Raw genomic sequence first — 14,382 nt, forward strand, 5'->3', positions numbered from 1 at the left:
CAAAGGATGGAGCAATCTTGTCCATGTGAGTAATCACATGAAACTAGCTAGTTGGCAGTCCAATCACCTAGGCAGTTCTGATACACTGCTGAATGGGAAAAAATATATAAGTAATGGTCAATTCAACTCCACCAACCCCTAAATGAAAATAGGCCTTTTTGTTGGTTATGAAATAACTATGCCATCTAGGAAGAATATTGGAAAATTTATGCTCAGGATCTGTAAATATATTTCAGCTTTAAATGACAACATACAGCTATTCAGATTAGTATGGCAAAATATGCGAAATTTTCCTGTTCCTTCTTTTATATACATATTGTGACAGCACTTCATCTGTTCATTTGGGATACAGGATTATGCATCTCATTAACTTTTATGAGAGGAAATCTACTCGTAGTATTTTGCACTTTCATTTAAAAATGCCTTTGCACCCAGAAAATATTTCACTTAGGGATCTAAACTAGTTGGCATTCATGCAAAATCAGTACTCTGACTTTCTGATTTGCTATTCAATTCGTTCTAAATCCTTAGTCTCACTACTGTGTCCAGTTCAACAGTTTTTACAGATGTTTGCTTTGCTCATTAAACTAAATTCTAAGGACACATCCCTCTGATGTCAGCTTATGTGGACTAAGGATCACCAGAAATACAATTAAATGATTCTGTCACAAACACATAATCCCTATAACAGAAACTCCACTAAGAATTATTTAAAATCTACTCATGCCTTAAAGAATTGTATCTCACCTCAAGTTTTCTTTTCATGAGTTTCTTCCATTAAAAAATAAGGACAATGTTTGAATGTCCCAATTCATGTATATGTCATTTGAGTCAAGGTCTATGAGTGAGTCATGCCTGATATTTTTTATCTCATTGCTATGAAAAACAGTTCCCGTCAAGAACAGATCTCTCGAAAAGTCAATCAGAAGAAAGGCAGCTAAATCTCCTTATTGCTAAGATTTTTTTTAAGTCTTTGTAAATATTATAGGGGTAAAACGATCCTTTCAGAGAATTAAGAATTAGAGGCGTTGTGCCAGTAAGCCAACACTGACACAATCCCTCTTGCACAGAGATGAAAAGGCTTTATAAAATTCTAACAGTGAACATGACTGAAGGCTGTCATTGTTCTTGTATACATGTTATATTCTCACCATTCAATATACATCATGGAAAATCAGGAAACCAGAGACTGTTGACCCTTTCTTGGACTGTTTCCTGATACAACTCTTTTGTGGGTCATACCCTTTTAGTGTTTCACCTAAACAAGCACAGTAAGTCAACATTTTTATTTACAACATTGGATATTTATCTTGTTCTCAAGGCCTTGGAGGGATAGAAAGGTCATAGTAAGAGCAAAGAAAAACCCCTTACTACATTATTTTAGTTTTATTTTCATCACAACTCTATGAAGTGAGTTTGGTACCTAACGGGTCATTTTGAGATAAGGAAATGGAAACTCCAAGAGGACACACCCATAAGCACACACCACATTTGAGTGTTAGAGGACAGAGTCAAATCTAGGACTTCTCTAATCCTAAGACGAGGCCCCTCTCTACTATCCCATGCTGCCTCTCTCAAAAGGAGATTAAAACAGTCAGTAATTCCTAATTTTATTCTTCTTCCTAACCTGTGATTTGATCAGAACAGGGAGCTCTATGATGAGAAAATTCCTCTACCAATGGATATCACCAAATATTTTGTAAATTCTAGTCTTAAAGATTGGGCACTGAGAAGTTAAACAATTTGTTCAGCATCACAATCAATATGTCTCAAAAGTAGGAGTAAAACCCAAGCCATTCTCACGCTCCAACTGCTTCTTGATTCACAAACCATACCATGTTGCTTCCTCTAATAATAATAATAATAGCAATAATAACGATGCTTACTATTGTTATTAGAGCTGAAACGATCACAGGGAACACAGGACTAGCAACTATAACTTGTTAAGATTCAAAGTATAAGATACATAAGGAGTTTGTTAGAAAGATGGATAAGAATATAAAGCACGGTATTGTTTTCCTAGCTTGAAGTTGCTTGATGTGGTCTTTCAAGCTGAAGTAACTACCATGTAGATATTTAGCAACATTGATGCATTTTCTAAGGGACACCTCTACTTCTTTGGTGAGAGATAAGGTGGCCTAAAGAGTAGAGTAGTGGACTTAGACTTGGGAAGATCTAGACTTAAACCCTGACTCAGATACTCACTGTGTGACCTCAGGCAAGACACTCGACCTGTCTCAACCTCAATTTCTTCATCCACAAATATAGAGGAAACAATAATAACACATATCTCACAGTATTGGCATGAGGGTCAAATAGTGAATGCATATAAAGTACTTTGTAGGCTAAAGTGCTGCCAGGTACTACTGAGAGGTAACATGAGATAACAGAATGCTGGACTCAGAATCAGACCTTGGGGAAAATGCTCTAGCCCTTAAGATCCATATAAGAAAAAGAATCATTTATTAAGCACCTACTATGTACCAGGAACTTTACAAACTTTATCTCAGTATATTCTCACAACCATCCTGGGAAGTAGATGCTATAATGATCTTTATTTTACAGTTGAAGAAACTTAGGTAGACAGAGGTTAAATGACTTGCCCAGGGTCAACCAGCTAATCGGTGCCTGAAGATGGTTTTGAACCTGGGTTTTCATGACTCCTGACCCAATGCTTTATCCACTGTGCCACCTAGCTGCCTAATCACAAGCAAGTCACTTACTTAGCCCAAAGTCACATAACTAATAGGTACCTGAGGCCAGATTTGAACTCAGGAAGATGAGTTTTCATTTCTCCAGGCTCAGCCCTCTAGCTACTACAATGTCACCTAATTGTCCTTGCCTTCTAATTACTTGCATTCAAGCCAGAATGAATGATTTAACCTCTCTGACATTTAGATTCCCATCTGAAAAATGGGGGAAATAATAGTACCCACCACTTAAGGTAACGATTAGGAGGACCAAATGAGAGAATGTTTATCAACTGCTCAACAAACCTGAAAGTGCTATGCAAATCTCAATGATTACAATTACTTCTAATATTGCCTGTATGGTGACTTTACCTCAATCAAATGAAAATGATCCTGTTTTCATGGCCCTCCAACAGTGGGTAACTTGTCACAAACATAGCAGAGCTTAAAAAACTGTTTACCTCAAGGGGATGAGGCTCCCATCTCACATTCTTCATAATTGAAGAAGTCCCAGCCCGAACATTCTGAGGATGCTTCTTTAGGGTTACACGGGCTCCACGTGGGTCTTCTTTCATTATGCTCACAAGGTTCTTTAATTGCCACCCGACCTGAGGGAAAAGTCCCCAGATAACTTTTTGAAAAGAGTTTGGTATGAACTGATTTAAGCTAGAGTGAAATCTCTTATTAATTGCAAGGGAGACATTAAATAAGAATTGCATTTTCATTTGTTCAGCATCAACAGATAGATTGTTTATTAAATTCCCACTTCTTTTGTATAGGAGTGATGACATCAATGCCAATTTTTGATAATGGAGATGGATGGGCTATTTTAGTAACTAAAAACACATAGAGTTTTGCAAAAAATGATATGATCTCTCTTGTCCTCTATGCACATTGAATTATCACTTTTAATATTCCTTGCTTCTGAATTATCCTAGCATCTCACTAAACAATTAGGAATAATAGTAAAAGAATACTTATGAAATATACTATCAATGTTGTAATTGAAGCTGTTAATTTTTCTGGGAATATCATAGGGTGACACTAATGTAACATCTTTGAGGTCTTAATTAAGAATCAACAATCATTTTTTGAATTACCAATAAGCCCATTGAGACCACTGGAATTTTAAGGATCATTATGAGCCATATCTACAGTTATGGAAAACTGTGTGTTTTAGAAGAATTTGTCTTGTTTAGGTTAAAATAATCATATTTTCCTTGGTCTATGAGCCTTTAAAAACATCTAAATTCCCTTTTCCAACATGATAATTCATTAGATAATTTGCTCAATCTTTTTATACAAAATGTTTGAAAATATTTTTGTGCTTGATTTCGTCAATTTTATTTCATGGGTAGGAAAAGGCAAAAATTGTTTCAGAATAAAGGTTCTTTGGTATATACCTCTCCAATGAGTATAACTATGATAATTCCATGAAACATCCCAAGGAGGCCCAAGTGTAAAATGGTAGATATAAAACTTAAGTCAAACAGAAATTCCCATTCTGCATAAAAAATTCTTGTTTTTCTCAGAATTAAACTAAAAATTCCATCACAATGTTGGGATGTGTCTAAGTGAATATTTGTGAAAAGGCTTAAATGGTAGACTGGGTATTCCTATGGGATTGTCCCATGGTTGAGAGGTGACATCAGTAGATCCTAAAAATGCAGATGTTAAAGAGGGGAAAAATCCACTTGTGCAACCTATTTTAATTAATTTGTTTCCATTTCAGTATTGTGTGAGCATAGCCATTGAGTTTCCTTTAGTTTCCACAGCTTTAAAATTGGGGAAAATAGCATCTGTTCTGTCCAATTCTCAAGAGGGTGTTGTGAGATTCCCATGAGTTAATGGACAGAAAAAGTAACAGAGCCAAGGATTTTCTAGAGGTCATCTTATTCATCTCCTCACATATAAGCAGAACTGCTTTGGGGAGCTGTCCGAAAGTGGAATGGGGCTACCTTAGGAGGTAGTAAATTGCTGAACAATGAAGGTCTTTATCTATCAAAAATATAGCAAAGGGGATTCCTGCTCAGATATGGAGTGAACTAGATAGACTCTTAGGTCCATTAACATTTTGAAATTCCAAGAGTCTGTGAATAAGAATATATTTTTTTAACTATTAGGAAAAGCAACCCATACAATGACAGTTCAAGATTTCTATTAGATAATGAATCTAGTATTTCTAAAGTAATGAGCACATACCATATAGGCAATGGAATCATTTGTTACTATTGAGTGCCATGAAAGCAGAAAATTAAGAGCAACTATCTGGCTAATTTAGGACCTAACCTAAGCTCATCATAAAACACATAGAAAATTTGTTGCTTTAATTCTACACTTCACTATTGCTTTTGCAAATAAAAATGAATTCTTTGCCCCCCGTCCCCACCACAGATCATTCAAGGAAGGAGTGGGAAAAGACTTGATATCTCTGGCTATTCTCAGGACAGAATTAGTCAGCTGAAATGAGAATGAGAGTAGTGAGTCAACATTTTTTTCTCTGGCTGGCCTTGGTCTCTGCTTGGTCCTAAGGAATCAGACTCACAAAAGCAGTTTTGGGGGCAGTCTCTAAATAGTTTCTGACTCTTGTGGGCCTCCTCCTTGATGGACTGTTAGTCATTTCTTTACAATGAACAGAATGTGACGTAAAGGAAAACTGGCCCAAGTGGAAATCAGTGGTTTTTAAAAGCCTAAAATCATTCACATGATTTAGTCAGAAATGAATTTCACTAATTGACTGGGTGGCATCGGTGAGTTTTCACACACACATTTTAAATGAATTTTTCACTTTTCAGCTACAATTTGGCTTTATACAGAAAGTCTTGGCATTATATTTCTTAGCTCTTCCTTCCTGGGGAAATGCTATACCCATATATTTATAGTCAGTATTTTCTCTCTCCTACTTGGTATGCAAGATATCACTTACAATAACTTGAGTCTAGCAGGTGTTGACAGTCTAGATTTTATTTCCTGACAGTCTAGATGTTATTTCCTCTTGTAGCTATCTCTACATACAAAATCTATTATTTGGCCAATAGCTCAATAAAGGGTACATGACAATCATAAGAGAGCTAATACTCTTTTGTCTTCACCAGGATATTGGGAGCCAGTTAGTGTGTCATTAGAGTACAATAGAAGCTTTTCTAATTAGAAGAGGAATATTTGGTTTCTTTTAGCTCTATGGTCAGCCTCCTACCATTTTCTTGGCATCTACTAGAGGCACCTTTGTTTGTTTTACTCTTCCCTTTTATGCTGTACAAGTGAACACACATACACACACAGAAAGCTTTTTCCGGTGTCAACCATCTGCCATTTGACTTACAAGCAAAACTTATCACTTATTTCATAATTTTAAGTGTGAAAATTCAACTATCATCCCTAAAAAAAGCAAGTTTCACAGTAAAAACAACAACAAAACCAATCCATTCCCACAAGATAATTAAAAATTCCAATGAGCCAGTGATTTGCTGAAATTAGTCAACATCTGGCTCAAATTTCAGCATTAAAATTCCTAAAGAATTAGGAGACTTTGGAGTTGATAGCATCTGGGAAGGGGCATCGAGACTTTTTCCAAAGCCCTAGTCACTGTTGGGAATGTTTCATCTTTTAGTTCATCAATTGGTAAAGGAAATAGGAATTTATGCTAATTACAGAGAGTTCCTATTGAGATTTTAATCACTCTAAGGTGGCTTAGCTCATGAATTGAAGTAATTGTGAGACTTTTGAAAACTCCGAGCTAATCGTGGACACAAGATGGATGTTTTAATTTGCTTATTGTATGGCTTTGCTCATTCAACCATTTGGAAATAGTACTAGCAGGTTAAATCAACTACTCACTGAAGGTCTGTTTTATAAACAAATGTTAAAAATGGTAAACAGAAGTTGTTTTTGTACCTGATTCATTAATATTCAGTTGGTAATATCAGTCGGTACAGATGGTTTTTGAACTCATGCTTTTCCCACCCTCTCCTATTCTATCCTTATTTCCATTTATCACATTGTGGGAAAGTCTTGGGAAAAATTAGTTTCTCCATTTAATTTTTAGTTGTATTGATCAGACAAATAGTTATATATGTATTCTCCATAAGAATTTTTCTTACTCTAGAATCAAATATTTTATCTTTAGTGTATTCTTTTAAATTTTAATTCTTTTTTAAAATCTTTCTTCTTATTCCTTCAAGTTTCTCTTGGTGCCATCTTCTCCCCCCCCCCTTCTCTCTTCTTTTTTATATATGATTTTAAACCATTTAGTACCTCAATCTCTACCTATGGATAATTCTTCTAACTATGATAATAGTGAATACAATTTTTGACAGTTACAAATAACATTTTTCCATATGGGAATATAAATAACTTGGCTTTATTGAGGCCCTTAAAGAAGAAAAAAATAAGAATCCTCTCTTTCTTATTTACCTTTTCATGTTTCTCTTGGTTTTTGTATTTTGATGTCAAATTTTCTCTTTAGTTCTGGTCTTTTCTTTACAAATATTTGGAAGTCTTCTATTTTGTTGAATGCCCATACTTTCCCCTGGAAGTATATAGTCAATTTTGATGGGTAGGTGATCCTTGGTTGTAGACCCAATTCTTTTGCCTTTCTGAATATTGTATTCCAAGCCTTGCAGTCTTTTAGTGTGGAGGCTGCCAGATCCTGTGTAATCCTGATTGGTGCTCCTTGATATCTGAATTGTCTTTCTGGCATCTTGTAATATTTCCTCCTTAGCTAGGAAGTTCCTGAATTTGGCAATTACATTCCTGGGAGTTGTCTTTTGAGGATTTAGTATAGTGGGTGATCTATAGACTCTTTCAATGTCTATTGCCCTCTTGTTGCAGAACCTCTGGGCAGTTTTCTTGGATAATTTCTTGTCATATGGTATCAAGGTTTCTGTTTGTTTCCAGGTTTTCAGGTTGGACTATGATTCTCAATTTGTTTCTCTGAGATCTATTTTCAAGGTCAACCACCCTCTCAATGAGATATTTTGTGTTGCCTTCTAATCTGCCATTCTTTTGACTTTGCTTTATTAATTCTTGTTGTCTTGTGAGATCATTGGCTTCTACTTGACTAATTCTAGTTTTTAATGACTGGTTTTCAGCTAAGATATTTTGATTTTCCTTTTTGGTTTGATCTGCCCTGCTTTTCATGACTTCCAGCAGGTCATTTCTGGTCTTCAATTTGCTTATTATTTCATTTGATTTCTGTGCTTCAATTTCCAAGTGGAAGATCCCATATTTTAAACTAATATTTTCTTTTTGAACTATTTCCTACTTTTCTTGCCACATCTCTTCCATTTTTCTGACAATCTCTGATTTAAAATCTTCAAGAACTTGTGACCAATTTCTATTTCTTTTTGAAGGTGTGAGTGTATTAAATTGTTATCTTCTGCTGTCTCTTCTTTAGTTTGGGTTTTTTCTGCATAAAAATTATCAAGGGTCAAAGTTTTCTTCTTGGGGTTTATTTTTTGGTGTTTGTGGATTTTAGTTCTTGGGAGTTGTTGGCCATTGCCTTGTTCCTTCCTGTTCAGATGTCTAAGTGAGGAATGTGAGAGATCTTTGTATTGGGCTCTGGAGAGTCTTTTGCCCTGAGGATATTTTCCCCAGTCCTCAGTAGTGTCCAGCTGCTCTTAGTGGCAGGTCCAGTTCCTAAGAAGTTATAGATTGCCTTGCAGAGGTCTTGGTGTGGAGTGTAGGCAATTCTCTGTATTGAGCGCTTGAGAGTTTTTACCCACAGGCTATTTTTCAGATCTCTGTGATGTTTTGCTTTGAATCACTTCTCTCTGCCCAAGCTCCACACCCTATTTCAACATTTCTTCAGCCTCCCAGTGTTCTGAGTCTAGTTTCTCTTAGGGCTAAGTCTGTGTTGACCTCAGCCAGTCTCCCTCCTAGAACTTAGAAGTTTGTCCCATGCTCACTGGGACTCTGGTAAGGTAGGTGAAGTGGGGGAGGGGTAATGAGCTCACTCCTTGGTGGGGGAAAATTTGCCCCCTTTTAGTGTGGAACTGCCCTAACTTTGCCTACCTTCCATGCTGTGCTCTACTGTGGAACTCCTTCGCTCATTTGATTTTGGTTTTGTCATTTTGAGGCACTCTGTCTTGATCAGTGGAGAGGAGAAGAAGAGCTCTGCTTCTACTCTGGAGCCATCTTGACCCAGAAGTCTCTCCATAAGAATTTCTGACATTACTTAGAAGAGTTAGGCCCAAATCCCCAAAATGGGCATTGATTTTTTTACAAATAAAAATGAAAATATGATCAATGGAGTATCCAGGGGATATACTCTCTGAATTCATAACTAATTATGAGTTAGTAATCATAAAAAATAAAGATCATGAACTATTTTAAGCTTCTTTTGTGTCCCCTACAGCAGGGTGATAACAGTAGATAAAACACTGGGTTTGGAATAAGGAAGACTCATTTTCATGAGTTCAAGTCCAGCTTCAGACACTTACTAGCTGTATGACCCTGGGCAAGTCACTTAAGCCTATTTGTCTCATTTTCCTCATCTGTAAAATAAGCTGAAGGACGCAATGGCAAACTTCTGCAATATCTTTGCAAAGAAAACTCCAAAATGTTCACAAAGAGGTGGACATTACTAAAAAAGGACCAAACAACAACAAAACCAACCAGGTATAAAATAACAACACTGCTTTTGCCCTGAAGTACAATAAGAGTACTTTAGTATTTTTCATTTCTGAAAAAACAAAATGTGAATCAGAACCTTTACCAATCAAGGCAGAAATGGAAATCTAGGTATTTCATCCTGATTTAATCAGTCAGCTACAAGCACTTATTATATGCCAGGGGCTGTGCTAAGCACTGGGGATAGAAAGAGAGGTTAAAAACTCTATCCTTCTCCTCAAGGAGTTCATATCCTAAAGGAGAAGACAACGTGTAAACAATTATGCACATACAAGGTATCTACTAAGGAGATGGAATGTGATTTAAGAAGGAAGGCATTGGCAGTGCTGAAGGAAGAATGAACTTGAAGGGATCCAGTAAAACAAAGAGGTAGGGAAGAGGAAGGTGAGCAATCTATAGACATGAGGGCCATATCAGAAAAGGAAAAGACCCAGAGCTGAGAGATGGAATGTTTTGTTCAAGGAACATCAAGTGGGCCACTATAACTGGAAGGTAGAGTTCATGGAGGGCAATAAAGTGCAAGAACACATGAAAGGTATGTAGAGACTAGATTAGGAAGTGCTTTAAATACCAAGCAGAGTACTTGATTTCTGATTCTAGAAGTAATAGAGTCATTGGAGTTTATTGAGTAGGGAGGGGAGGGTAACACTGATCTGCATTTTAGGAAAATCACTGATAACTGAGTAGAAGAAGGAGTATAAAGGAAGAGACTTGAAAAAAGGAGAACTTTGGAAGGCTACTGCAATAATAGTCCAGGAGAGAAGTGATAAAAACCAGTACCAGGGTAGTGGCTGTGTGAATAGAGTGAAGGAGATGTAATCAAGAGATGTTGGGAAGGCAGAAATGTCATTTGACAATAGATTAAGCCATGGAGCGAGGTGTTGACATTGAGGTTAAGAGCCTGGGTGACTTAGAGGAAGTTGGCCCCCTAAATGGTAATAGGAAAACTGGGAAGAGATGAGGGTGTGGGGGAATAAACGAGTCCTGTTTTAGACATCTTAGATGTCTATGGGACATACAATTTGAAATGTTCATCATGAAGCTGATGATATGGGACTGGAGATTAGAGGAGAGATTAAGTATGAATATACAGACCCGGGAATCATCTGCATAGAGATGATATTTGAAACCATGGGGACCAATGAGATCACCAGGCAAGACTACATAGAAAGAAGAAAAATTGTATAAAGAAAGAAGAAAACAGGGTCTCAAACAGAACCTCAAGGGTCATCTATGACTAGTGAGACTGAGAAAGATGACGATTCAGCAAAGGAGACTGAGGAACAGTCAGTCTGACAAGAGAAAAACAAGGGAGGAAATGGAAAACCAAAGGAGAAAGAAAGTATCCAAGAAGAAGAAGGAAGGGAATGATTAGTAGTGCCAAAGACTGCAAAGAAGGTCAGGAAAGATGAGGACAGAGAATCCATATTTAGTCTCATGTTTTCTCTGAGGTTTTTAAGCTTCATAAACACATATTTATCATGATCTAATTTGTATCATAGTCATCTGCATATATATTGCATCTTTCTACTAGACTATAAACTCCATAAGAGCAACAATTTAATCATATTCAACTTTGTAACTCCCTTAATACATAGCATAATTCTGCAAAACACAGAATTTCTGAGTTTGAAGGGAAACCAGAAGCCATATTTTCCAACATTAACTTAACCAAGAGTGTCCTCTACATCATATCCAGCAATCCAGCCTTTAGTTAGAACCTTTATTGAGGGATTTCCCCTTCATTACCTTCAAAAACCCATTCCATTGTTGGCCAGTCCTAATCGTCAGGATGTTCTTCCTTACCTTGAAGAGTCTAAATTTACCACTACTTCTACCCATTGATCCTAGCTCTGTCCTGCTGGTGGCTATAAAGATCAATTTGAATTCCTATTGAACATGGCAACCTTTCACACACGGAAATCTTTCACTTTACATAAATTCATATTATGCAAATTTGACTATACCTAAAGAGTTCTGAAATAAATCCACATTAAAACAATCTGTTAACTTCATTGCATAGTACCATGCTCTCTTTCCTGCCTCTTGGCTTAGTGCTCAATGACCTCCCATTCTCCCATTAACCCTCTCATCCTCCCCCCCAAACAATTAAACCTCCTCCAAGTGAAAAGCAGAACAGAAGTGCCTGGCCGCTACTCACTCATCTGTCTGGCCTTCCTGGTTTGTTTTTCACCATCTGTACATCTACCTTGCCTGTCCTTTCCTGTTTGTATCCAGCCCCACATGTCTGTCCCCTCTTCTTCTTTGTTTGCCCATGTCCCAACATGGCTGGCCTTGACCTTGACCCTGTGATCCTCTTCCTGTTCTGGCTTCTCTGGCTTCTATCCCACAAGTGTCTTTGAAATGAGTGGCTAGCCTATCTCTCCATGGGCATGAGGCTCCCTTTGTATCTCTCTCCTTCCCTTCCCCACATGCAAATTTGAATTATGTAAAAATAGCTTTAAGCAGAGGTCTACAGAACCTTCCACTTACTTAAAGCTAGAACTGTCTCTACTTGAAGTCAACTATCATGTCCCTCAAAGTCATTTCTTCCCCAGGCTAAAGATATCACGCTTGTAACATTTTTTAATAAATGGTGTTGGACTGAATTGAATATGCTTTAGCCTTCATTTTCTCCATAGGGAACCCTGGCTTCGAAAGAGTCAGTGAATTAGCAAGAAAAAGTACTGGGAATATTAAGTGTTCTGCTCCCATCTCCACTCATAGTCACCTATTTCTAAATGAAAGGCAGAAAGAAAAACTGCCTTGGGAACAAAGTGAAATGGTGATCAGGCCAGTTTTGCTGTTCAGAATCAGGGAAATACACATCAGTCAGTAAAAGGTTAAGTGTGGAAAAGAATAGTAAAAAAGAAAAATTGATTAGTTGCTTATTTACAAATTTTTTTCAAAAGGTATGGCACTCAATTTGTCAGGAATATTTTTAAAAGAACATAGTTGTCTGGATTCTATAAAATCAGAAGAATAAATTCAAATGAATGAATCAGACTTACAATTCCATGTTTTCTTTACATACAATCTGTCATCGAAGGTTGCTCACATATTAATTTAATCATGCCAAAAAGAGCTAGGAGGTCACTTTTGATTCTTACATATACAATTTTAGAATTTGAGCTGTAATTTTACCTTCCATTAACAGGAAATGATAAATAATTAACAAGTTGATAATAAATTATTCTCAAGTAGAAATGGTAATGAAAACCCATTAAACATGAAGATTATATGTAATTCTGATAAGGCTGAAAAGCTAAATACTAGGGAATATGGAAAAAATACTTGAAAAATCTGGGGACTCCTCAGTTATGTCATTAAAACTATCTTTGGGAATATGGAAGTCATTACAGTAATCTGCAAATCTAGGTTGAGAATGAAGTGGTCCATGACCCAGAGTTGGATATATTAAACTGCCAGGCTTGATCATTCTAAACAATTTCTAGCTATTGTATGGTAATATCTATTTCGAGACTTCTAACCCACTGAGAGGAATCTGTTCATCTGAATTTTCCAAGGTGTACATTCAGTAATTAGGTTTCATAATATAGACGAAGGTAATGGGAGCTAACAGTAAAATGACCCTAATGGAGCAGAGAAGATCAGCATGGCTAATTTCAATAATGTCTGTCTACAGAAATGAGCCTGGGGCAAATTAGAACTTCCATAGCATTCATGGCACGGTGGGGGGGGCATGGAGGGGGAAGCACTATCCTTTATATTTGAAGATAAAGCCACTGCTCTGATTTGCACTGTCATTCGTATATTGCTCCTTCTTCAGTACATTGGCATATATTTTCAAGGCAGTGGGTCCATGTTAACTGTTCGATCTACCATTATAGAATATGCTGAAACTAACTGTTCAATATGGAAGCCAAACTTATCATTTCAATCTCTATCACAACATGCTTTAACCAAAGGATTTAAGAGGCCACAGTCCTGACTAATTCTCAGGTGCACTGCACAATTAAGATCCAATATCTTAAGTGTGATTATACAATGATTCCAAAATGTGTTTCTTCTCTCCCCGAGGAGGTCTTTCTCTGCTTGAACAAGGTCAATCTGCCAATCTTAGAACATATAAGAACTTTAGGAACTATATTGTCTTCACTTCTAAACAAACTTCCTGATAAGGCTAGCAATGAGCAGTTTCATTAACATTTATTTTTGTTGTTGTATGTGTGTACATGAGCCTGTTTCATGAATAATTCTCTTTTCTTTTCCTTTGCATATATGGAAATTCACATTTGATAACTGTCAAGTTAGAAATTGCTCCCCTCTAAAAAAATTGAATAGAAAAAGAAGCTGCCCATGTTGCAGACACCTAAAATGGGCACCTACTGACACTTTTTAAGAGCCCTCCCTCAGTTCATCACCTCCAATTTTTAGCTTTGACTCTATAGGTCCTCAGTCTCCTGTACCTCCCAATAGGTTGTTCCTACAATCATTTCCTTTTTGGGAGCACCATTCAATTGAAGTCTACAGGGAGGAGCCTCACAAATCTCCAGGAGTCTCAGCCCCACACTTCTGAGAGCTAGAGCATATTCCAAGCTAAACGCATTTGATCCAGTCACTCTCTGGGTAATGCTAACAATTATACTGTAAGCTCCACATGAAGTAAATTAAAATAACTCTCTCTCTTTTCTCCCTTCACTCAAATCTAAATTCTATGAACGTGCTCCCATAGTGTTACTTGGGTATTATTTATGCTTTCCAATTAAGCACTTGCTTTGGCTGTCTAGGCAACAGGCTGAAATAAGTGACTCCCAGGCCCAGAAGTAAGTGCACATTTGCCCTAAGAATTAAAGACTTGCTTGGGGAAATTAGAGTATTTTAGAGAGAAACATTGTCAAAGGAAACCCAGAGCAAACAGGTTAAATTGAACTCTAGTCTCTGAAAAAAATAAACGAAATGTCCTGTCTTGTTGGACTTGTCTTCAGTAGAAGGTATCTGTTCTATTCATTTCAATCCACTCCAAAAAGCATGTGAATTCCAAATGATAGTATTATAAAAGGAAGGAGATATAAACGTATTTTAGTGTGCATCCATGAAT

At 36.9% G+C, this 14,382-nt stretch overlaps 1 protein-coding gene across 11 annotated transcripts in view; it reads right to left on the bottom strand.

The window, feature by feature from the left end:
• Positions 1-14,382, bottom strand: part of LOC103106019 (connector enhancer of kinase suppressor of ras 2-like) — a 526,863-nt gene that overhangs the window by 190,567 nt on the left and 321,914 nt on the right. For 5 of the 11 annotated variants that reach the window (XM_056808954.1, XM_056808959.1, XM_056808955.1 and 2 more), the window contains one exon: positions 3,152-3,298. The exons of the other annotated variants lie outside the window; for them this stretch is intronic. In XM_056808954.1, the coding sequence (XP_056664932.1) occupies positions 3,152-3,298 (147 nt within the window). The remainder of the gene's footprint in view (positions 1-3,151; positions 3,299-14,382) is intronic. 11 annotated transcript variants of the gene reach the window in all.

The sequence above is a fragment of the Monodelphis domestica genome, chromosome X (assembly GCF_027887165.1).
Source record: "Monodelphis domestica isolate mMonDom1 chromosome X, mMonDom1.pri, whole genome shotgun sequence".
Lineage (NCBI taxonomy): Eukaryota > Metazoa > Chordata > Mammalia > Didelphimorphia > Didelphidae > Monodelphis > Monodelphis domestica.